Source organism: Radiomyces spectabilis, assembly GCF_025331425.1.
Source record: "Radiomyces spectabilis strain NRRL 2753 chromosome Unknown BYT42scaffold_14, whole genome shotgun sequence".
Taxonomy (NCBI): domain Eukaryota; kingdom Fungi; phylum Mucoromycota; class Mucoromycetes; order Mucorales; family Radiomycetaceae; genus Radiomyces; species Radiomyces spectabilis.
This window is the reverse complement of record NW_026251939.1, coordinates 228,797-250,429: the sequence shown is the minus strand read 5'-3', so window position 1 is coordinate 250,429 and position 21,633 is coordinate 228,797. Positions and strand designations below refer to the sequence as shown.

Sequence of the window (21,633 nt, the reverse complement as noted above, 5' to 3'; positions counted from 1 at the left end):
CACGCTGGCCTTTTTCCTTCAACCGAGTACTTCTGCTTTTCTATGTGGATTTACCGGATATATTAGTGTCATCGTCCAATGCGGGAGGAACGCGGTCATCGACGCGTGGCTTTTTGAAATCAGGTTCACCTTGCACAGGCGATTGACCTGTTTGGGATGATAAATTGGACGATGGCGGCACCATACATTTTGGCATTGTCACCTCCTTTTGCGCCATGCAATCGTACCATGCATCCATGGATCGTTTTCGCAGAAAAGCCACGATAATCATGGTCATATTATCGCAGCCAATACCAGTAGCGTCACTTTTCTTGGTTAGACAGAGATCCATCATTTCTTCACAGATGGTTTTCAGTTGCTTTCTCTCCGTAAGTTTGAAACGAACACAATCGACAGCCTCTTGATTCGTCAAACAGTCCCAGATACCTAGTATATCGGATGTTATTCGGCTTGTCTCCGTTTTCGCCAAGCCTTTTTCCAACACTCACCATCACATGCTAAAATCATAAACTCGTCATTGTCGGTTAATTCATGTTCAGAAATTTCCGGATCAGCTAGAAAAGAGAGAAAGGATTGGTTGGTCAGCGATCGTTGAACTACTTGGTGTTGATGCAATCTATATCTTCTTTTTACCTGTGACCGCCTGCTTCTCAGGTGGCAGTTGGTTATTGTCCTTGAACCCTAGATCACCCAAAGCGCGCGATAAAGCAAGGCTCCCTAAGTGGTTTTTTATACATCAGATAAGCGGATCCCTTCATTTTGATCAATTGCTTGATCTCGAGTTTTTTTTTTTTTTTTTTTTTTTTTTTTTTTTACCATTAACGCGGCCAAATTCCACGTAAGAACCAGCATTCCTGATACGTGCTGATTCAGTAGCGTTGGTGGGTTTATGATCGTGGGATAACGGAATGGCTTTACCATTGCTCGTGCTAATCACGGCGCGAGAATCACCAGCATTGCTCTATCCACATGAATCGTTGGGGTTGGAAACGCTGACGCAACATGTTGCAAATACAAAGAGGATGCTTTACCACATAGAGAACGTTTTTTGATGTAAGTACCGCCACAATAGCCGTACATCCTGAACAGTCATTCGCATACGCTTCATCTAGTTGTTTCCCGAAAACAGATCAATACCCAACCCAAAGAAAATCGCAACTCGGGTAAACGGAGAATGACTTACCATGACGAAGATCTTCATCAATAGCAAAATTTGCCCGTCGCAGTGCCTCACATATACGATTGGCTTTATAAGCATTGGATTCAAATATTTTCTTGTGATGATTTTCGCTACTGTATTTTGCCGCATAGGAGCCTGTATAGGGTAACATCAGTTTAGTCAACTACCCGGCCCGGGTGAGTCGTATCCTCGATATAATACCTCCGTGACCATCAAACACCGCAAAATAACTAGCATTTGTAGTTGCATTATAAGGTATAGCTGCGTGTGCATCCTCCATATCTGTGTGAAGGTGGGGGAAAATCAAATAATAATTTCATGGTGAGACAGAGAAAGTCCGTATCACACAACAGTGCATACTTACGAACACGCCAACCTTGCATCGACGATGCGCCGTACATTACAAACTTATCATTGCCCTCATGTGAGGTTTTTTCAGTAACCGGCTCGGAGAGAAGTTGCCCCATGTTTGATTTGGAATTTTATGACGTTGGTAAATGGAGTAGCGAGAACAAGAAAATAAATATAGGAATGAAGAAGGAAAATCTCAGCACTGTAGTCCCCTGCCGACAAGAAATTGCCAAATATGGGTCATAGCGGGTTTTTGGCACGTCAGTCGCGACGCTCCAACAAATTGGACTCATCGGACTTTTTTTTCATTCACTAAGGAGTTTCTTTATTGCTTCTTATTGTTATTATGGTCATCAACCCCACCAATGCCCAGTCATCCAGTCCGAGTCCTCATCAAAATCAACAGCAACCCAGTCTGTATGAATATCTTTACGAGCTAATATCAAAACGAGTCGCTACCATCACTTATCTACGACGAGCTCACGGCGGGAACACTTATTGGTTTAACACTATTCTACTGACAAAGGACGATCTGGACAATCTATATCCAAATGCCAAAATGATACGAAGGTAAACGTGCGGTACCGAGATTTTTCTGAAAGGTCTTGAAAGATCTGGAACGGCTGACATTGCTATTCGAAGAACTTGCAATTTTTATATGCTCGGAGTTTCACTGGGAACCATCCTGGAGATAACCAACACTTGGGATTATTTGAAGGCACTCCACCAGCTACTCAATGAATTTGAATGCTATACAAATGACCATTCCAAACAAAAAATGGTAAGTTAAAAAGCCAATATATACAACGCATTTACAGATGGCTTTTTTTTTACTGACTCTTTTTTCGGTCAATGCGCTTAGAAAAATATCTTTCGAAAAGCAAGGAACAAAGACGAAAATGCAGGATCCGAAAGTAACGATTTTACACATTTGTTGCTCCCTCATGTTGTGAGTTAAAAATCAAACAATTTGCTTTTCCAATAGGGTTCGGGTGTCTCATTTTTTTTTTTATGTTTTTGCTTTACAGCCATTTGAGCTTGATTATCTAGAAACATTCTATTCTTTTAGTGACATTATTGTGGAAGCCTACCAAAAGCTTCTGTCGGGCATGGATAGTTCGAGCTGTACACAGTCTTATTTTGAGCTGGTTCTCAAATGTGACGCCAAGGTCAAGGTAAAACTGTTGCTCTCTTGATTCGGGTTACTGTGGACACCGTCTCATTTTAATTTATTGCCGTAGAAAATTATGTCGGTAGTAACCAAAGAACTGGATACCATTGCACGAAATGCGATCAAAGAGGAACTGAAATTGATTGATCCACTGTCGCACTCTAACAAAGTATCACCGATTGATTTCGAAGGCGCGGAAGCCTAACAACCATGATACCCTCGATCATCAGTTCATCTATTCCTTTCTAACCTTAATAATACTCTTCTACTTGCCGAACGTTATGATCAATTATGCTCTTGTCAGGTTGCTGTGGTCTACTTTTATTTGTCAAAGATTCTTCATATCGCCACTTTTTCGACGACAAACTTCCATGAAAAAAAAAAAAAAAAAACGCTGGAATACTTTCGATTATGCATAAAGAAGAAGGGTGCCCTTATTCTTCTATGAAAATACATCATCTCCCTGATGAGATTCTTGTCATTACCGTAACAGAAAACATGAATGTGGAGGAAACAAAAAGGGATTGTGCCATTTCAATCTGGGCTTTAAGCTGGGCAATTCATTTGTACTTTATTATGTTTGTTGTTGTTCCAAGACCGAGAATTCACTTTGTCATGTCTTTCTACAGAATTGCTCATCGTCAGTGGGGTCGTCATGTTCACAAGCTCCAACCGATATACTGCCCCCGCTGTTTGTCTACATTATCTACTGCTGGGTTGATCATCACAGGTGTACCAGCTGCACTGTATGCTTACAAGGTATCATTTTTATCCGCTGCTTATTCAAAGGTCGAGGTGCTTAAAAACAAAAACGTTGCGTAGTGTCTTATGCTGATTGCCTTTCAAAATAAACTGATCTACATGGGATACATTCCCATGGGCTCCCGTCACGAGCGATTCGTCAAAGACGAAACTCTCCATTTACAAGTGGAAGAACACGCTGTGTCCACACCCGACGGACATCGTTTACGCGGGTTTATCGCTCACGGCCCTGTGCAGAATAATGGGCCCATCATTATCTATTTTCAAGGGTAAATTGAACCATGACAAAAAGTTGAATCGAGATGGAACTGGGAACCAATTTATCTGCGTAGCAATGCTGGCAATATGATCCACCGACTCCCCTTGTTCAAGACAATGATGAGAGCTGTACCCAATGCTACGGTCGTTGGCATTTGTTACCGCGGATACGGAAGCAGTACAGGGCGCGCCAACGAAAAAGGGCTTTTGATAGACGCAGAGGCCATTTATAACGATGTCAAACAACGCTATCCTGAACGATCGATCTATTTGTACGGCCACAGTCTCGGCGGAGCGGTGGCTGTCCATTTGGCTGCTCAATCTCACATCTCTGTGCGTGGCGTTATCCTGGAAAACACGTTCACAAGCATTCTGGACATGGTGAAAGCTATGTACCCGCGTTACACGCCTTATCCGTTAATTGCAAAGTACTTCCTGTGGAACCACTGGCGTAGCGAGTCCGTCATAACCCAAGTCAAAGCGCCCATTCTATTTTTGTCATCCGAAAAAGATGAGATTGTGCCCTATGCGCATATGCAAAAGCTTTGTGAACGCGTAAAAGATCGGGCAGTATTTCAAACATTCAGAAAATCAACCCATATGGATATCTTTGTCGTAGAGTCGACTCGTTTTATTACCTCCATACGGGACTTTATTCAAGCTCGCGAAGGTACACTGTGAATGGAGCTCTTATTCTGTGGACTCAATGGATTCCTACGAAAAACTTTGTTCGCACTGCATCAAGACCGAAGTATTCTAAAGTTTAGCTAGCGACATCTTTTTGGGCAGCAGTTCTTGTGCTTCTAAAATATCCTGGATCTCCTGTAATGCGGTTTCATCTTCGATGGTAGCGGGAACTTTCAAGGGCTTGCCTTCGAGCATATCACGAATACAACGGCGCAAAACCTTGCCGCTGCGGGTTTTTGGAAGCTTGGGAACAATGACGGCTCGGTTGAAACATGCGATCGCGCCGAGATCACGACGTGTATTTGCGACGAGCTCCTCCAGTAGCTCTTCAAATACAATGTCATCGTCGGTTTTTAGTACCAAAATCCCCAATGGGACATGTCCTTTGATTTCGTCCGGTAGAGGCACCACGCAACACTCTGCTACTTTCGGATGCGCAATCAGGATTTCCTCGATAGAACCTATGTAAAATATGATTATCATTTATTGCATCGTTCACATACATAAGCCTATCGTTTTGAATTTACCTGTCGATAGGCGATGACCGGCCACATTGATAATGTCGTCCACACGCGACATAATATGCACAAAACTAAGAAGAAGATATCACGTTTTTAGAGTCGAATTCCAATCCGTCATTTTTTTTGTGGATTCTTACCCTTCTTCGTCAATCATTCCCGCATCACCAGTGTCGTAATACCCAGGATACTTTGCAAAGTAGCTTTTATTATACCCCTCAGGATTGTTCCATAAACAAGGGAAAGACGCAGGCGGTAATGGAAGTTTGAGAACGATATTGCCGAATTGATTGGGACCGGTAGCTTCCTGGTGGCTGTCTTCCAAAATGACACGAATGAGCGATCCCGGTACTTGCCTTCCAGCTGAACCTAATTTCATGGACTGATTCACATCGCCCATACAAGTGGCTGTCACAGGTGAACCCACTTTTCTTGCAAATAAAAATTCCAGAATGAGTATTTCCGTTCTCTTTGATCCACTACGCTTTACGTCTCTCTCGTTATCTACTTACGCTCTGTACTCCAATAGTTATCAATGACTAGACAGCTACTGCCCACAATATCTTGACACCATCTCAGTGTTTCGGGATCACTGCGCTCACCGGCAAGGAAGAGCGCTTTAAGCGACCTCATATCGTACTGCTTTGCCAATAACCCTGCTGGATCTTCTCTTCGAATGGCTCGAACGGCGGTTGGTGCCGTAAACATTGTCTTGACGCCATATTCCGACACCACTCTCCAAAACTGACCAGCATCAGGCGTCAGCACAGGTTTGCCTTCATACAGGATGGATGTTGCCCCGACAAACAACGGACCATAAACCGTATAGCTTAATGTCTCATTAGATCGGCATTTTTCTTGCTATGCATACATATTTTTCTTACATACCTATGGCTCACAGCCCAACCAATGTCGCTGGCAGTAAACATGACATCCCCCTTCTTTATGCCAAACACGTACTCCACACTCCAATTGATAACCACCGCGTGGCCACCATTCGATCGTACAACGCCCTGTTTTTGATTGAAATTGACATTGGTAAGCCAAAATATGCCATTCCATCATTTTCCAAAAAAAAAAAAAAAGCCTGCCTTTGGTTGCCCCGTGGTTCCGCTAGTGTAAAGTATATATAATGGATCCTCACTGGCTACTTCGACGCAATCTTTGAATAGCAAGTTACTTTGCCGAACTCGTTCCATTTCAGTAGCAAAATCCAAATCGTTGGGTTCCATTGTCGCGTACAGCATTGGGCGCTGGAGGACAAGTGTGACGGGAACCGTATGCATTGTCATGGCCAGAGCCGCTTTCAATAAAGCTAAGAGAAAGTATTTTTAAGGTTATATCTAATCAGTTCAGCCATGCGTTACTTACGTCTGTAGGCGATTGTTCGTTTCGGCTCAATACCACAACTTGCGGTGAGGATCACCTTGGGTTTACAGTCGCTGATACGCTTGGCCAGTTCCTTGGGGGCAAATCCTCCTGATAGAGAGATGGTGAATAAAATGAAATCTACGCAAGCAAAGGTGACCGGTACCTACCAAAGACAACACTGTGGATTGCTCCAAGACGCGCACAAGCAAGCAACGCAAAAGCAGCCTCTGGTACCATGGGCATGTAGATCAGCACGACGTCTCCTTTGCGGACTTTGTGGTCCCACAGAAGTCCGGCTAATGTCTGAACTTGTTCCAATACTTGCTCATAGGTGTATGTGCGCTTGGAGTTGCTCACAGGAGAATCCCATATAAATGCTGGACGGTGAGGGTCTGTTTTTACATGACGGTCTAGACAGTTGTAACACGTATTCAACGTTCCTCCAGGGAACCAAATATGTGGATTGGTGCCGCGACGACTGCCGAGCACAGTCGAAGGGGGTTGGATCCATTCAATTCGTTGAGCAGCGTTGGTCCATAAATCTTTGTCGATAAACTCCATGATAATGTATGACGAGGAGAGGAAGGAGCGACTAAGAATTGGCGAGCTGCAGGTCTTCTAAGCTTATTTCCAAATATATCGAGGCTTCTAAGCGTGGGAACACGTTCTATATTATGCATTGGCCCTCTGTGAAAAAAGCATCATCGTGATACCTTAATCTTATTGGCTGGCACTACCAGCCGATAATCTGTAATCAATAAGAGCACATTTACGACCCATTTAACCACCTTCCAAACTTTATATGTTAGTAACCATAGTCCAATATCAAATATGGCCTGCAGACAAAAAAAATCACCCGAATAACGCCAAAAACGCTTATCAATCTTTGTTATTGCTCTTGTTTGTTCCTATTTTTTTTATTTGCTAAGCATAGATAAAGCGCAAAAATTTAGGAACAAAACACAGGACCTAATCATACTGCAAACATTGCATGCCAAAATTCGTGTCAAACTCCGGCACCATGTTCTGGTGGCATGGGGACGCAACCCTGTTAATTTAGTTTATCAGTGAAGCATCAAAACCCATCCAAGGAACGAATTGTCGGTCATTTTTGAGCCGTATGATGAGGAGAACATCTATCTAATTTTGTTATTGTCCCAAGATATTTTGGTGAAAAGAAGTATCTTTCTAATTTCATCATGATCAGGTGATAAACGCTTTCCTTTTAACCATGTATTATAAAGGACGGCCGAGGCACACGGTAAAAAACACTCTATCAAAAAATGGAGATATTTTATTGACCTGATTTGTCCCTTTACGTTGAACTTCGAGGGGAGCTGCTACTGCTGGATGGAAGGTGTTTGGATAACTCTTCCATGGATGGGAATTTGTGCTCAAACTCAGACAAAGAGGTATCCTCGTCTTGATTTTGTGGGCTGGAGATGTTCTCAAAGACCTTAATTCTCTGAGCAACACGGAATCGGGCAGGTTTCGGAGGCGCTTTTGGTTTATATGGTACAGATGGAGATGTCTGGGTCACAGGCTCACTCTTGGGAGATGTGGATGGTGATGCTGTAGGCGGAATAGATATCGGTGGAAGTGTTTGCGATTCTAACTTCGCCCACTTGTATTCCGTCATATCGCTGCTTGTTTTCGCCTCTTTGACCATTTGCTCTCCGCCCTGAAGACTCTCGTCGCGTGAATAAGAACCACTGCCATTCGATTTCAAATTCTGTACGGGACTGTCGCTCTTCTTGGGTAACATCGGTTTCGGAGGTGGTTGCTGAGGTGAACTGCTGAAACCACCATTCTTTATCGCTTGCAAGCGCGCCTCCATGCTGGGAGATACACCATGGCGTAATAAGGGTGATGAGTCGGCTGAGGGTGACGGCCCAGAGATACGAGGTCCATGATGAACCCGCGAGATACTAGTATCGGAGCGTATATCTGGGGTAGATTGGACACTGATAGGTTCAGTGGCTGTACTTAATTTCTTCTCTTCGGGAGGCGGCCTAGGACTTCCATTAAGACTTTTACTAGGCGTTGTTAACGTTGGTTGGAAATCAGAATCAAAACCAAGGATCTCGCGTGCGCCTTGAACTACTGGACTGGTTCTAGAACTCTTATCCTGCACATCCGATGTACCCGAGGAGAAGGAGCTGGTGTGAGTATGTTTGGCATTGGCCGTAGGAATAAAAGGATCTGCTTCCGTCAACTGTTCCGATGGGCTTTTCTCATGACGTATGGGCCGTCCACGACGCATAGGTGTGATGTGAGGAACTTGATGAGGTGGACTCGGTAACCTCTCAAATATAGAGGGAGGACTTTCGCTTTTCGTGCTTTCTGGACTCTGGTAACTCGGCACAGGGGAGATTTGAGGTTCGTGATAAATCTGTCCAAAAAAGCATGAGCTTGCCGAAAGCCGGACAAAATTAAGAAAGAGCATGCTATCATGAGCTTACATTACGAATGGGGCATTCGACACCTTTCATCTGCGATACCGATCGTACCACTTGGTAAATATTCGGTCGCTTTGTTTGATCCTCCTGTAACATTGATCGGATCAAGCGAATAAGACTGTCGGAAAACATGGGCTGATTCGGTATGGTGTAATGCGCGTTCAAAATAGCCAGTTGTCCTTGCTCCTCGAAAGGAGTCGTATAGTAACAAAGTTTGTACAAAAGTACACCTAAAGCCTACTCATGGGCAGCAGATCAAAAATCTATTCCGTAATAACTGGGGCCATCACGATGTGTTCTTACCCAAATATCCGCTTTTTCATTGATTGGTTTCTTTTGATAAATATCAATCATCTCGGGTGCACGATATTGCAAGGTTGTATGGCGCTGAATATCATCTTCCAGTTTTTGAACTTCTTGCAAGGTCTTTGGTACGTAATCTCCTTTGGACAGAGCCGCCGATCCAAAATCGCAAAGCTTAAAATGATTCTGCGACAAGATGAGAATATTTTCTACCTGATTCGATTGGGGAAAAGGGACAACCGTGAGTACGAAAAAAAATATCTCGTGGAAGAAGCATACAAATAGACATATTACCTTTAGGTCTCGGTGAAGTACTGGAGGATTACAGTAATGCATGTAAGCGAGCGCCTTCCAGAGCAACAATAAAATAATAGTAAGCGTCCAACGTTGCGTATCGTGGCTCTTTGGCGACAAGAGCTTTATTGCACATACCTCGCAAACGTCACCAAAAATTTGCAGAATTTCCGGCTCGGTCAATCTCTGTTGTAATCTTCGGTTCATAAGATCAATCACGCCACCACCTAGAAAAAAATGTTAGATCTGTTGTTATGGGATTAACCATAGTATCTCAGCTACCTGGGCAATATTCCATCAAAATCAATGCCTCGAACCCGCCAGTGCGAAGAGCGTCCACCCTCGATTCATAGTAACGTACAATGTTTTTATGTTCCCCTAATCGTCTCTGTACGGGAATGCGATTAATATTTGCAATTATTACGAACACAAGATAAACCCGAATTACCATAAAAGCAATTTCCTTCTCAACAGTCTTCAACCGCTCTGTATCAGGTACCGCTACTCTCTTTAAAACAACGTAGCCTTGCTTCCCTTCTATGCGTGCTAGGTATACATGGGCAAAACCACCTATAGAGCATGTGAGTGGCACGATGGTGCAGGTGATGAATAACGTTGGTGACCTTCAGCGATGAAATTATGAGTAATGACTTGGTATCGACCGACTTGTATACGACTGCCGTTCGGCATGACGCCTGCCGGGAGAGGTTGAGCATGAAAGTTATCGATGCCGACAGGGACCGGCGGAAGCGTCTGTCCTATGCCCTGTTGTTCAGGTATACGGGAATGTCGGACAGGCTGCTGCGATTGCATTGATGGAAGATGACGGAATCGAAGGGATGAGGTGAACTTTTTTTCTGTCGAAGGCTTCAAGCCCGTTCAGCGGGCTCCTATTGGCTGTGACTATGAACCAGAGGACTCAGTTGATGCCAAATCGGGAAGCAGCCATTGAGACGTGCGAAACATTCTCGCCTTCCCAAAAAGCAACTTTTGGTTCCAATTTCTTCAAGAACCGTGATCAATCTCTTCTTCCAGGTTGACATAGCAGAGTCCTTTGATCGACTGCTTTTGTATCCTTCAGGCACTTCAAGTCCAGAGATTGGTAGTCCTGTTTCCTGTGATTCGTTTGTACTTTTTACATAGCCGATTGTTTACGTAAGAATGTCATCGACGGAAAGGTTATCCATTTCGGCAGTAAAATTAGTCGGATCATGTCTTTTTATGTCTGCCAAGAAAATGAAAAAGGTAACCTCTGCATAGATATGATTTCTTACTGTACGACATCAAGCATTTATGCCAATGTTTTCACCTTTTGCAATATCATAATACACGCAATTAAAATTCTGCAGCGACTGTTTATGTAAAACATTTTTTTTTCTATTTTCTCATGATCACGTATCTCATGATAGTGGCCAACACTTGTTTTAACACTACCAATGCTTGATTATGTAGCCTCTCTCTGTGATGTGTATCTGAGAGATTACGCCTTTTGTGCATACTATAGGTATGATATTCGCAGTACAACACAGTGACCCATTTTACACTACAACCAAAAATGACAGTATTGTTAACAAAGTATGCTGAAATCCTTTTTATTACGACAGCGGATTTACTGGGAGATATCGTATAGTGCAAGCAATGATAATGTAGGAAAAACGGATTGATCACATCGAACATAGTAGAGCTTAAAGCCACTCTGCATGGTTGAGATTATCCGTTTTTGTATAAAGCAAAAGATTCTCGCCAGGCTTCCACGGGTGGCAAGAAATATGCGTGAACTTTCAATAAGTTCTCTTCCCCACAGCCCAATCTCGGCCATTGACGACTTTTCTTTTCGGAAAATCACTGAGCTCCATGGTCGCGGAATCCGAAAATCTCCCCTCACTCACGCGCACGTGATTCTTATTGAATGGAAATATTCACATGAAAAGCGAATTGGCGCCTTGGGTATTCCTTGATAGCAATGAGTCTATTGAATTCAGTCAAGGACTATGTCAAACGACATCGACGCGGTTTATTCATTACGGCCACGATAGCCGGTGGTGGCTACCTTGCAGGGCGCTATGCCACTGGGAAAATCAGAGATCTGCAAGAAAAGGCTTCAGCAGAGCGAATGAGTAGGGAAAGGTGAGTCAGCAACCTACGACATTAAAAATGACCACATCTGACTCCTAAAATTGCAAAAGCCTCAAACGTCGCTTTAACCAGAATCAGAATGATTGCGTTTTCACCGTCCTTTCTTTACTGCCAGCATTGGGCGATCACATTCTTCACGATATGAATATTGAAGCTGCTTGGGCCAAACTTCAGGAATCTCGAAAACTGGAGAAATTGGAGGAGAAACGCAAAGCGCAAAGACCAACGGTGGAAAGTGAACAACAAGGAACTCCAGCAGAAGTTCAGCCCAAGGGATCCGACAATGTTGATACCGCTGACAAGCCTGCAACAAAAGATGAATCTGCGCCATCCTATGCTGCAGTAGCTAGCGCTCAAGCGGATACAGCCGAAAAGCCCGCAACAACAGACGAATCTGCGCCTTCTTATGCTGCAGTAGCTAATACCGAAATAAATACAGAAGGAGCAAGCCATTCGGAAGTGCATCCACCTGCTAAAGAAAAAAATATCTCGACAGAGATGACCGAGCAACAACAAGACGCGAAAACGCGGGACCGTGCTACTGCGACCGGAGGAGAATTGGATAACAGTATCGGTAGCCTTGTCAGCTCTTTCCATGGCGAAGACCCTGCATCGTTACCGATACCTGGTATCCTCGATAAAAAGGCCAAGTACTTGCTGTGGGAAGAGATCAAAACCACCAGTAGGTTGAATGTCATGGCTCACCTCAAGGAGAAACAAATCACTGAGAAAATGGTTTGAATAGGTTTCACTCGTACATTGACAGCCATTTACTCCGTAACACTGCTGACATTGTTAACACACATTCAACTTAATCTTTTGGGACGGTTTATGTATATGTGGTCTGTTTCTGTCCTGCAAAATACCGAGCCAAGCATACGTCTTCAGCCTGACAGGGACAGTCCACAAAACGGTTTTCTGGATCCACAGACCGAACGCATGTATTTGAGCGCCAGCTGGTGGTTGATTCATCGAGGATGGAAACGCTGCTCCGAAAAAGTCAAAGAGGCAGTAGACGATATTGTGGGCAGGTAATGGCGAAAAGAAAGGATCATTTCATCGAATACGACGTGAAATTTACCATCTATGTTGCAGCATACCATTGAAGAGCACTCTTTCTTATAATGATGCCGACGCCATCATTAGCCAGCTCCGCGCACGAATTGAGTATGACCAAAGAACTCACAGACCTATCAAGTAAGATTTTTTTTGCTCAATCTCTGTTTCATAGCACAACCGCTCACCTAAAAACTCCAAATTGATAGTTTCCGATCATTTATGCTTCCTGACAACGAAGAGGAAGAGGCTGAATTATTGCGAGAAGCAGGATTTACAGAGGGTGACACCGGCGTAGATATGACTGCATTGCGCCGATTATTAGATGAAACGAGGGATTTCATTGACAGGTACTTGCAGGAAACGGTGGAAACTGCACATTGTTATGATGCATTTTAACCTATTTTCATCGTGTAGTCCTGATTTCTTGTCTGTCTTGACTTCATGTTTGGATGAAGTGTTTGCTATTTTTGATCGACATGCGCTGGCCAAAAATCTAGCGCCGATTGTTGACCCCATGGTTGCAAACTCGAGTCGGATAGAGGAGATTCCAGCTGATAGTGTCCTCCAGCAACCCTCCGTGAAGAAACTCACATTGGCCAATCTTTTACCTTCCATTAGCCGACAGGCTCATCTTGTCATTGCTGGCAATGAATATTTGAATGTACGTATCTAAAGTATTTAGCTTTAAAAAGGGGAACATTGAAACTGATGGTATATCATCTAGGCATTTGCGTATATCAAAGAGTTGCAAGCATTCTCTGCTTTTGTCTATACGCATTACGATGAAGAAATGACAGCGCCATAGATCCGAGAGTGTGGTCTATTTGTTCGTTCGACAATTGAGCTTGAAGCTTGATCCTCTCATCTAACACCATCTTCTGCAATAATAAAGTAATGAGCTTGTTGTTACATACAACCCGTCATTTTTCCTTTCTTTGACTCGGATTTACCTATTTCAGCGACAGTCATGAAGGCACCTCCACTGTACCAAGCGATTGCTCGTCATTATACTGCTCCTTATCAACGGCCTCAGTTAAAACACTGGAACTGTGGATATCTTCTTGAGCTACTTTTCGCCAAATGGTTCCTCACAATTCCTATGTATTCACCACCTTTCTAGCTCTTGGAAAGCCATTAGAAAACGTATCTCATCTATACGATGTTTTCGCGCGGATATACGATGCTCGATAATAATTAGAAGAAATGTCATGAATCGCTAGCTCATATATTATATGTTTGAGCGAGCTTGTAGACGATTAAGATAAGCAGCTATCCATCCACCGTGTGTCTTTGCACACCAGATATTGTGACATCAAATACATTCGTTATTAGCATTCTATTTTTATCATAGCTGGTAGACTTTCCCATATTCGATATTGTGAGTGATTGATCCGAGTCTAAATATTTGTTGCGCTGCTACATGATGAGGACAAAGGTCATAGTGTTGCAGGAGCATGAAAGGCCCCAAATACGAAGTATTAGGCTGGTGTCATGTGTCAACTCTGATTTCTTAGATTTTTGGGACGTGGGATTTTCGTGTCCTGAAAAATACATGTAGAATCGGCGACTCTACATCGTGGTCATCTACAGTACAATCGACGGCGGTCATTTCGCAATATATGATTATAGAAATGGTTGAGGTGGAATAACACAACTGATCTAGGCTAAAAAAAATTCTCATCACCATTTTTTTTCTTGCGACAACTTTTATCCGTGAATATTCAGTCGTTTTTCAGAATTCTTAGATTTACGGTACAAATTTCTCTTCTCGCAATAAATGTGCCACTCACTTCATCTGTTCCAAGATGTTTGTTTCGAATGAGAGATGGATTTTTTTTTAAGTTTCACGGATCTGATAAGATCAAGCCTCCGGATCGTTAACCGCCACAAGCTATGTTAAAAACTGATAAATGCAAGGCCGGAGCAAGTTGAGCAACGTTTTGCAACCGATTTTGCAGCAAGGGAAAAATATAGACGCAGGAAAAGACAGTATCCCGGGACCCGACGGATCCAATTCAGATCAAGTAACACGAATCAGCGGTATGAAAACTACAAACTATGTTGCACAACATACGTCAAATGATGTATAATCAGCAATGGTGATTTGATTTATTGACATGATTTTGACGCCTGGAAGTAAAGCATTTCGAAGCAAAACAAACACAGTAATCCCTGAAAAAATTGTCCTTTTTTGGTGAATTTATACCCAAAATGGGCCGTCACCATCGGATTCTGTTGTGTAAAGGAAAAGCCTTGTGTCCGTCCCATCCTATCATATGAAGGGATGAAAAAAGGGGGAAACAAAAGAAAAAGAAACTCCCGACATTTAACGGCAAATACAATGTGTACCATCCCCCAGATTTTATTACTTTCGTGTAACAGAGGTTTCAGTATAAGGAAATTCTTGGGATTGGGAACCACGATTCAAGGCAAACTAGAGGTTAGTTTCTGTAAATGAACCATTAAAGGTTTCCCAACCTAGTTTTATTTGCCACAAATGGCAAATTTATTTTTCTCAGGTTATAAAAAAGCATATAAAGGTACACGACCTGTTTACGAAATAAACCCGTGTACGAGGCGATCTGTCATGCGAGAAAAGTGCATCATCCTTCTTCTCTTGCTATGCACTTTGGTCTCGGCCAAGGTGCGCAAATTCGAGCTCAATGTCAGCAGGGCCTCTGTGAATCCCGATTGTTCTACCAGCGTTGATAAATTGGTCGTCAACGGACAGTTCCCCGGTCCGCCAATCCGTGTCAAGAAGAACGACCACGTCCATATCATTGTTCGTAATCATGTACACAACGAAACGACTACGATGCATTTCCACGGCATCAACCAAATTGGATCATTGGAAGCGGACGGAATGCCAAACGTGACACAAGCCCCTATTCAACCTGGCCATGAATACCATCATGAATTTCAAGTGATTGGTCAGAGTGGTACCTACTTTTATCATGCTCACGTCGGATTACAAGAAGACACTATTCAAGGACCTTTCATTGTTTACGACGACGACGATTCTTGGCCTGAGGAATCAAACCATCATCACCATCATGACAACCACCACCACACTCTCAAAGACGGACCCTACAAGTATGACGATGAACGAGTCCTTATGCTTTCCGAATGGTGGCAGCAAACAGCCGAAGCTCGCGTGGCCTACGTTATGGGAGACAACTATAAAGGCTCGGTGCCAGCAGATAGTTACTTGATCAACGGACGTACTATCCATAATACATCCACCGCTCATGGTTCCTGCAAGAAATATTCAGCGATTGATGTATTGCCGGACAAGACGTATCGCTTACGTGTCATTGGTGGTCTAAGTTTTTCGACGCTCGGAATTTCGATCGCTCGGCATACGATGACCGTCATTGAAGTGGACGGTAACCTGGTGAAGCCTTATGAAACCAACTATTTACAAGTCACCTCGGGTCAGCGATTCTCGGTGCTTGTGAAGACGGATCAAGCCCATGAAAGCTACTTCATTGGAACGAAGCCCTATTATTCGCAAGCCAGTTCCAGTAATGGTGTTGCCATCTTCCGCTATGTCAAGCATGCTTCATCTGTTGATCGTCAGCTGGGTGACCGTATGTTTGACGCTGTGGCCAAAAACGCCACCGTGCTTGACCAACCTACGTTCCCCGCAAGTACGTCTCAATGGATCTTCCCCTACCTTCAACCCGTGAAGCGATCCCACTTGGACTTTAACAAACCTCCTGACCGTACCATTATCATCACTCCTGTGGAGAAAAAGATGAAGGATAACACTACCCGATGGCTTATCAACGACCATCTCGCTCCTCACTGGAAGACGCCGCTGATTAATCAATTGAAAGCAGGCACGCGTCCGGCGTTCAACATGACTGCCGTTGCACTCAACATGGAAAACAAGGGCGACGGATATGACGATCACTTGCAAACCTACCCAATTTTGCACGACGAAATTGTTGATTTTGTTATTCACACAACTACACTCGGTCCCGGTGCCTGCATTGGTCACCCTTGGCACACCCATGGACACCCTCATTACACAATTGCCCACGGACCAGGCGCTTACGATCATAAGCGAGATGCATCCATTCGGTCCTACCCTACCCCCATCGAAAGAGACACTTCCTTTATTTTCCCCGACGATAGCAGGTTAACCATGGGTCAAGGTGGCGGTGTGCCTTGCGGATGGACCAAGCTTCGATTCCATGCAGTAAGTTGATTTGTACCAAAACTCCCGTATAAAAAGTCAGATATACTAAGTTAATAATGACATTTTAGACGAATCCAGGTCTATGGGCCTTCCACTGCCATATCACCAGTCATATGTTGCAAGGCATGATGACCGTCTTGGAGGTTGCAACAGATAGACATCATAATGCTCATCAGCATCATCAACATTAAAGCCGCCTCTTACTTGAAATAAATGAGAATAAAAGCTACCATGTATTGGTAGAGATAAGCATGTTACAGCAGGTTAAACTTCTACAGCCGCAATGACAAAAAGAAATTTATTGATATTGCTTAGAGACAAAAAGTGTAAATGTAAGAATATCTAACACAAACCAATACTTTAATAAAGCAACCAGTAGCAAATGATATGAAGAAGTTTTTACAGACTAGCCTGAATGCTTGCAAGAATGCATTAAACCAACAAATCGCATGTGTGAAGCTACCTTTCCTAACAGCTGCTATAGTGAGATGATCAGCAACCGTGCTTTACAGGCAAATGAATGATAACAGTGTTTACATAGACAATAACGTTAAAAGAAAGGGATGTACTTCTTTGATTGTTTCCCACCTACAATAAAGGGGTTATCCTCGGCTTTGCGTCTTATGCGAACAGTTTCGCACAACGCGTAGCTGCATCGGTTGGGCAGGATATCCACAGTCAGGAAGCGCAATTATCGCAAATTCATTCTCACCAATTAAGTTAAGGAAGACTTGTATTCATCCTCAGAGGTCGGTTAGCAAGCAGCAGCAATCATCTCTTGGAAGGAAGGAATCCATTCATATCATAGTTGATCAATGGGCTTTCAATGCGCCCAATGAAGCATTGAAAGCCCGACGGATGCAAAATTTGGAAAAAAAAAACCCCCCCACCGCCATCGCCCTATCAAACTTTTGAAGCTTTTTCCATTTTGTTAATCTTATCATACAATGGCGTCTCATTTAGATAAAGCACTTGACGAAGTGATCAAAGAGAACAGAGAAGATAGAAGAAGAACGACTCGACCGAATCAACGTCCGATCTCAACGCCATCTGGTGGTATTCGTAAACGCTCAGGAGGTCCTATTCGCACCAACCGAATGTTTCGATCAGCGATTCGTACAGTCGAAGATAGAGGAAACCGTTCATCTGTAAGTCAATACAAATAGTGATTCATTCTCAACGATAGGTTGACTTTAGTAATAGGTCACCACTCGTCGTGACGTAAACCAGCAGTGGGCACATGATTTGTTCGAGGATAACCAAGATCGCTCCATTACCGCCAGACTGGGCGGCCATCGTGGTGCTGGCGATAGAAATCGTGGTGCTGGTGCTGAAATAACCATTGAAAACCTTCATTACAACGTGACAGAAGATGATCTCAAAGTATGGATAAAGACCTTCAATGCGTTGCGTCTGGATATTAAACCAAGCAAACTACCTTAGGATCTGTTTGCTATGGTTGGCCCTGTGGAAAAGACCCGCATTATTTTTGACCGTTCCGGACGTTCCACCGGTGTGGCTCGTATTTCCTTCACCAGTCAACGTGATGCTGAAAGAGCTATCAAGAAGTACGATACTGTAGAACTTGATGGTAAGCCGATGCAAAAAGCGATTGAAATTTGCGAACTGTGTGAACTAAACCGAAACTCCATGACCAGGTCAAGCCATGAAAATTCAAATGAGTCCGGAGCGGGAGCGAGAGCGAGAGCGAAGACCATTCCGTTCAGGTGATAGACAACCAATGAGAGGCTCTACAGGGTGCGTTACATTCTTTCTTTTCTACCATGTGAATCTTTCAAGTGTTTAAATATCGCAATCCCATGTTTGGTTTTAAATCGATGCGACGACCATTTGGACGCTTGGTGGGAGATATTTTGATGCACGGATCAATTCCAAGGCTGATTTTCGATGCTTTTCATATGTAGTCGCCGCGATAGACGTCCAGAAGGAGGACGTGGCCGAGGTAGACTGGGAACTCGAGGTCCTGCCAGGAGCGCCAAGAGTGCAACTGATTTAGATAATGAAATGGATGCTTACATGAAGAGTAATAACACAGTGGTAAGTCAAGTTTGCGCTTTCATTCACTATTGATGATCGTTGCTCACCTTCTTTTGAACGATCTTTAGAATGAAGATGTCGAAATGGCTCTTGATTGAAAAGCTTCCGTGCAACTGTAGCATGCTTTAACAAAGAAAATCTTTGGCTCGGCCTACATGTTATATTCGTCTACTGCGATCTTTTCGACTACTGCGTTATTATCGGATGATGTTCCATTCTGTGTTGGGCGATGCTACGACTGCTAAAAAAAAAAAGTAAACCACTTTCGCATGGCATAGCAAAAAGAGGAAAAAGAACGAAAACCAAAAAAAAAACAAACAAACAGGCAAAGGACTGTAACGGCATTTACGAGGACAACCACTCTTTGATAACTCATCGTAACGATGTGTTGAACGGGGGAAAAAAAAAGACTCTATCTGATCGGCAATGGTTGAATTTATCATTATATGCCAAGGTGACGTCGGTTTCGAATCTCATAGTTGGTGTTGCGCGGTCGATTTTCTTCTCATGAATTTTGCGCTTGGAAGATGATGAACCGGTGAAGATTCAGAGTCACTTCCTCTACGACCTGCTCTCTCCTAGTTATGTATCGTTTGATGCAATTTGGACAACAGTTAATTGATAATCTGTAGGAATAAGTGGTGCGATAAAAAGAAGCAGCCTCAGCTGATTGGCTCCTTCCATTTTCTCGTAGACGTGCGCAAGAGTATGCAAACTACTTTTTCACCGCATACTCCTATTCCAGTTGTTGACGGATTTCAGGCTTTATATTAGAAGCTTTGTATGCAGGCGAACGCGGCATTGTGCGATTAAAAATTGCATCGTAAGATGCGTAAACCGTTCTCCGCAGCGGCAAAGAAAAAGAGGCATGGGAGGATCGCTCTTATTATGGCCGTTTTTACGAATATGGCCTAGAGTGTGGCATTTGGGACATTTGAGATCTGTGTTGCGCATGTTCTCAAAGTCGGAGTTCAATTGTTCCAGGGCTTCAGGAGAAATCTTTTTTTGAGGTTTCGATGCCCCCGTTGGGTCTTGGGCTTTTTTTTCAATTTTTTTGATGGTTTTGACCGCACCCATAGTGTGTTCACGCTTGGTAGTGAAGCTAATAAGTTCAGGAAGGGTGACGCGGGTACGTTTTTTCGTGGGGATACGGGAAATGCGAGATGGGAGTAACGATGACCGCCGCCGTTTGTTTAAAGAATATTTTTTAGGCTGATGGCCGGATGTCGGAATGGCGGGGCAGAAATGCACTATTTCGCTCTGCGGTTCTAATAGATCTTGCGCAGCTGGTGGTGGGCAGTGCGTTGGAGGTAGGATATCGGGAGGTTCGGTTGTTGTGTCTTTCTCTCTAGTTGTCAAGGTAATTACTAAATCCGGTTAAACGTTTATCCGCGAGAAAAGTGATGAATAACGGAATAACCAGTGACTTCTTGGTGTAGATGAAATGTTTTATTGAGGGCGAGGCGAAGCCGAGCACACGCTTCTGGTTTGAAGCAATTGCTCTCGCCAGTTCGGAAGGGAAGATAGGTCATGAAAAAACCTACTGTATAAGACAGCAGGAAAAAACGAAAAAGGAAACAGATGCATGAAAAAAGAGAAAAAAAAAATCTAAACGGAGACAGGTGGTGGTAAGAGCCAATTCACGAGGGAACGGCCAGGGTCAGGGTCACGAAACGCGAGGAAATCCGGGTCAGGATGGCAGGCCTGGTCAACCTCAAGGAGGATTTGACAGACTACCGGCCAGGTTCGGCGCCAATACGCAATGCGATGGGAGGAAGTTGGTCTTGATTTCGGCAGCTGGTTGAGTACCAAAGATAGCGGATCGGCATGGTTGGGATCGTTGCGAACTCTGAGTCGATGATGCATGTTCAGGCACCAAATCAAGTGGCGGCGGCTTGTGTGGTCGCGTTTGCACCAACAGGTAATAGGGCGGCCGGGAAGCCAGCCCATTCGCCATCGGATACAGCGGCTACGTTCTTGGCGTGTCATTGGGAGGCACATGACAGGGTCAATACCAAGTCGTGGGCGGCATGCACTCAGAAGAGCACTGTTACGACTTTCAAGACGGTGCGAGAAAGTGTTTCGGCGGAAGGTCCAGATGGCAGCTTTGAAGTCTTTGGTAGACGTTTGGGAGCGAGGTCGAGGGAGGCTAACCCAGATTTGATTCCTATAGAAGGAAGGCCAGAGGTGCGGTGTGTTTTTAATGTGAGGCTTTAAAGCACTCAGGAGACTGTCGTCGGGAAGGTGGTAGGAGCGGTACAGGTATTTGGCTTGAAGGATGGAATATCTTTCAGCCATGGTGGGCAGGCGGGTCAAGTGTCGGAACACAACAGTGGAAGCAGTTCGATGGCCACCAAAGATCATGCGTAAGCATTGATCTTGGGCACGGTCAAGTTGGGTTTTCTGTTTAACAGACAAGCGAAGGAGAGCAAGGCCGTATTCGAACTTTGGGCGAACAAATTGTTGGTACAATCGTGCCGAGAGCAGACGGGAGAAACCACGGGAATTGACGCCCAAACTGTGGAGTATACGCATGGTGCCCAAAGCACCGCTACTGTTCTGATGAATCAGGCGAGTCGGATCTATCAGGCCTTGATCATTAAACGGCACACCGAGATACTTGAAGGTAGAGGCACTCTGGAGAGGAACACCATACAAGGTCAAAGGAAGGGAAGGGGGGACCGAGGGAGAGCCATCGTATAAAACGACGCACTTTTCGGGATTCCAACGATAGCCAAGTTGTTGGCTGTGGCGTTCGCAGGCGGTAAGGAGGGTGGGAATAGTATTCCACGAACCGATAATCGCGACATCATCTGCATAAA

General features: G+C 44.0%; 8 protein-coding genes across 8 annotated transcripts; 5 read left to right on the top strand and 3 right to left on the bottom strand.

Moving 5' to 3' along the window:
• Window positions 1–40: 40 nt before the first annotated feature.
• On the bottom strand, window positions 41–1,647 carry BYT42DRAFT_600402 (phosphatase 2C-like domain-containing protein; the record flags this gene model as incomplete). Its single annotated transcript, XM_051570999.1, has 9 exons — window positions 41–147; window positions 187–426; window positions 489–554; window positions 634–717; window positions 817–961; window positions 1,032–1,108; window positions 1,184–1,315; window positions 1,382–1,462; window positions 1,545–1,647. The coding sequence occupies 9 exons, from the start codon at window positions 1,645–1,647 to the stop codon at window positions 41–43; spliced, it is 1,035 nt and encodes a 344-aa protein (XP_051419314.1).
• Window positions 1,632–3,010, top strand: BYT42DRAFT_121021 (uncharacterized protein). Its single transcript, XM_051562143.1, has 5 exons — window positions 1,632–2,101; window positions 2,174–2,312; window positions 2,394–2,480; window positions 2,560–2,706; window positions 2,773–3,010. Exons 1-5 carry the CDS (start codon window positions 1,878–1,880, stop codon window positions 2,905–2,907), a joined length of 732 nt encoding a protein of 243 aa, XP_051419313.1. The 5' UTR covers window positions 1,632–1,877; the 3' UTR covers window positions 2,908–3,010.
• Window positions 3,011–3,530: 520 nt separating this feature from the next.
• Window positions 3,531–4,403, top strand: BYT42DRAFT_503843 (Alpha/Beta hydrolase protein; the record flags this gene model as incomplete). The annotated part of the gene is made up of 2 exons (XM_051564931.1): window positions 3,531–3,733; window positions 3,797–4,403. 2 exons carry the CDS (start codon window positions 3,531–3,533, stop codon window positions 4,401–4,403), a joined length of 810 nt encoding a protein of 269 aa, XP_051419312.1.
• Window positions 4,404–4,478: 75 nt separating this feature from the next.
• BYT42DRAFT_595609 (uncharacterized protein) lies at window positions 4,479–6,859 on the bottom strand (the record flags this gene model as incomplete). The annotated part of the gene is made up of 8 exons (XM_051570867.1): window positions 4,479–4,870; window positions 4,937–5,001; window positions 5,068–5,353; window positions 5,440–5,756; window positions 5,816–5,940; window positions 6,019–6,242; window positions 6,299–6,406; window positions 6,466–6,859. 8 exons carry the CDS (start codon window positions 6,857–6,859, stop codon window positions 4,479–4,481), a joined length of 1,911 nt encoding a protein of 636 aa, XP_051419311.1.
• Window positions 6,860–8,748: 1,889 nt separating this feature from the next.
• On the bottom strand, window positions 8,749–10,167 carry BYT42DRAFT_503944 (kinase-like domain-containing protein; the record flags this gene model as incomplete). The annotated part of the gene is made up of 7 exons (XM_051564941.1): window positions 8,749–8,994; window positions 9,061–9,273; window positions 9,355–9,408; window positions 9,493–9,581; window positions 9,637–9,742; window positions 9,803–9,924; window positions 9,978–10,167. The coding sequence occupies 7 exons, from the start codon at window positions 10,165–10,167 to the stop codon at window positions 8,749–8,751; spliced, it is 1,020 nt and encodes a 339-aa protein (XP_051419310.1).
• A 1,150-nt stretch (window positions 10,168–11,317) lies between these two features.
• Window positions 11,318–13,354, top strand: BYT42DRAFT_617732 (Peroxin-3; the record flags this gene model as incomplete). Its single annotated transcript, XM_051572208.1, has 7 exons — window positions 11,318–11,481; window positions 11,541–12,172; window positions 12,236–12,521; window positions 12,586–12,687; window positions 12,756–12,896; window positions 12,964–13,210; window positions 13,274–13,354. The coding sequence occupies 7 exons, from the start codon at window positions 11,318–11,320 to the stop codon at window positions 13,352–13,354; spliced, it is 1,653 nt and encodes a 550-aa protein (XP_051419309.1).
• A 1,782-nt stretch (window positions 13,355–15,136) lies between these two features.
• On the top strand, window positions 15,137–16,944 carry BYT42DRAFT_595606 (Cupredoxin; the record flags this gene model as incomplete). Its single annotated transcript, XM_051570866.1, has 2 exons — window positions 15,137–16,753; window positions 16,822–16,944. 2 exons carry the CDS (start codon window positions 15,137–15,139, stop codon window positions 16,942–16,944), a joined length of 1,740 nt encoding a protein of 579 aa, XP_051419308.1.
• Window positions 16,945–17,700: 756 nt separating this feature from the next.
• Window positions 17,701–18,909, top strand: BYT42DRAFT_617730 (uncharacterized protein; the record flags this gene model as incomplete). The annotated part of the gene is made up of 6 exons (XM_051572207.1): window positions 17,701–17,901; window positions 17,957–18,136; window positions 18,197–18,344; window positions 18,412–18,511; window positions 18,679–18,811; window positions 18,880–18,909. The coding sequence occupies 6 exons, from the start codon at window positions 17,701–17,703 to the stop codon at window positions 18,907–18,909; spliced, it is 792 nt and encodes a 263-aa protein (XP_051419307.1).
• Between the last annotated feature and the right edge of the window lie 2,724 nt (window positions 18,910–21,633).

Excerpts from the sequence above, each read along its gene's own strand:
- BYT42DRAFT_121021 (XM_051562143.1), top strand. The coding sequence starts at position 1,878 with ATGGTCATCAACCCCACCAATGCCCAGTCATCCAGTCCGAGTCCTCAT. Across the intron at positions 2,313-2,393 it reads ACCATTCCAAACAAAAAATG|AAAAATATCTTTCGAAAAGC; the intron begins GTAAGTTAAAAA and ends CAATGCGCTTAG. Across the intron at positions 2,707-2,772 it reads AATGTGACGCCAAGGTCAAG|AAAATTATGTCGGTAGTAAC; the intron begins GTAAAACTGTTG and ends TTATTGCCGTAG.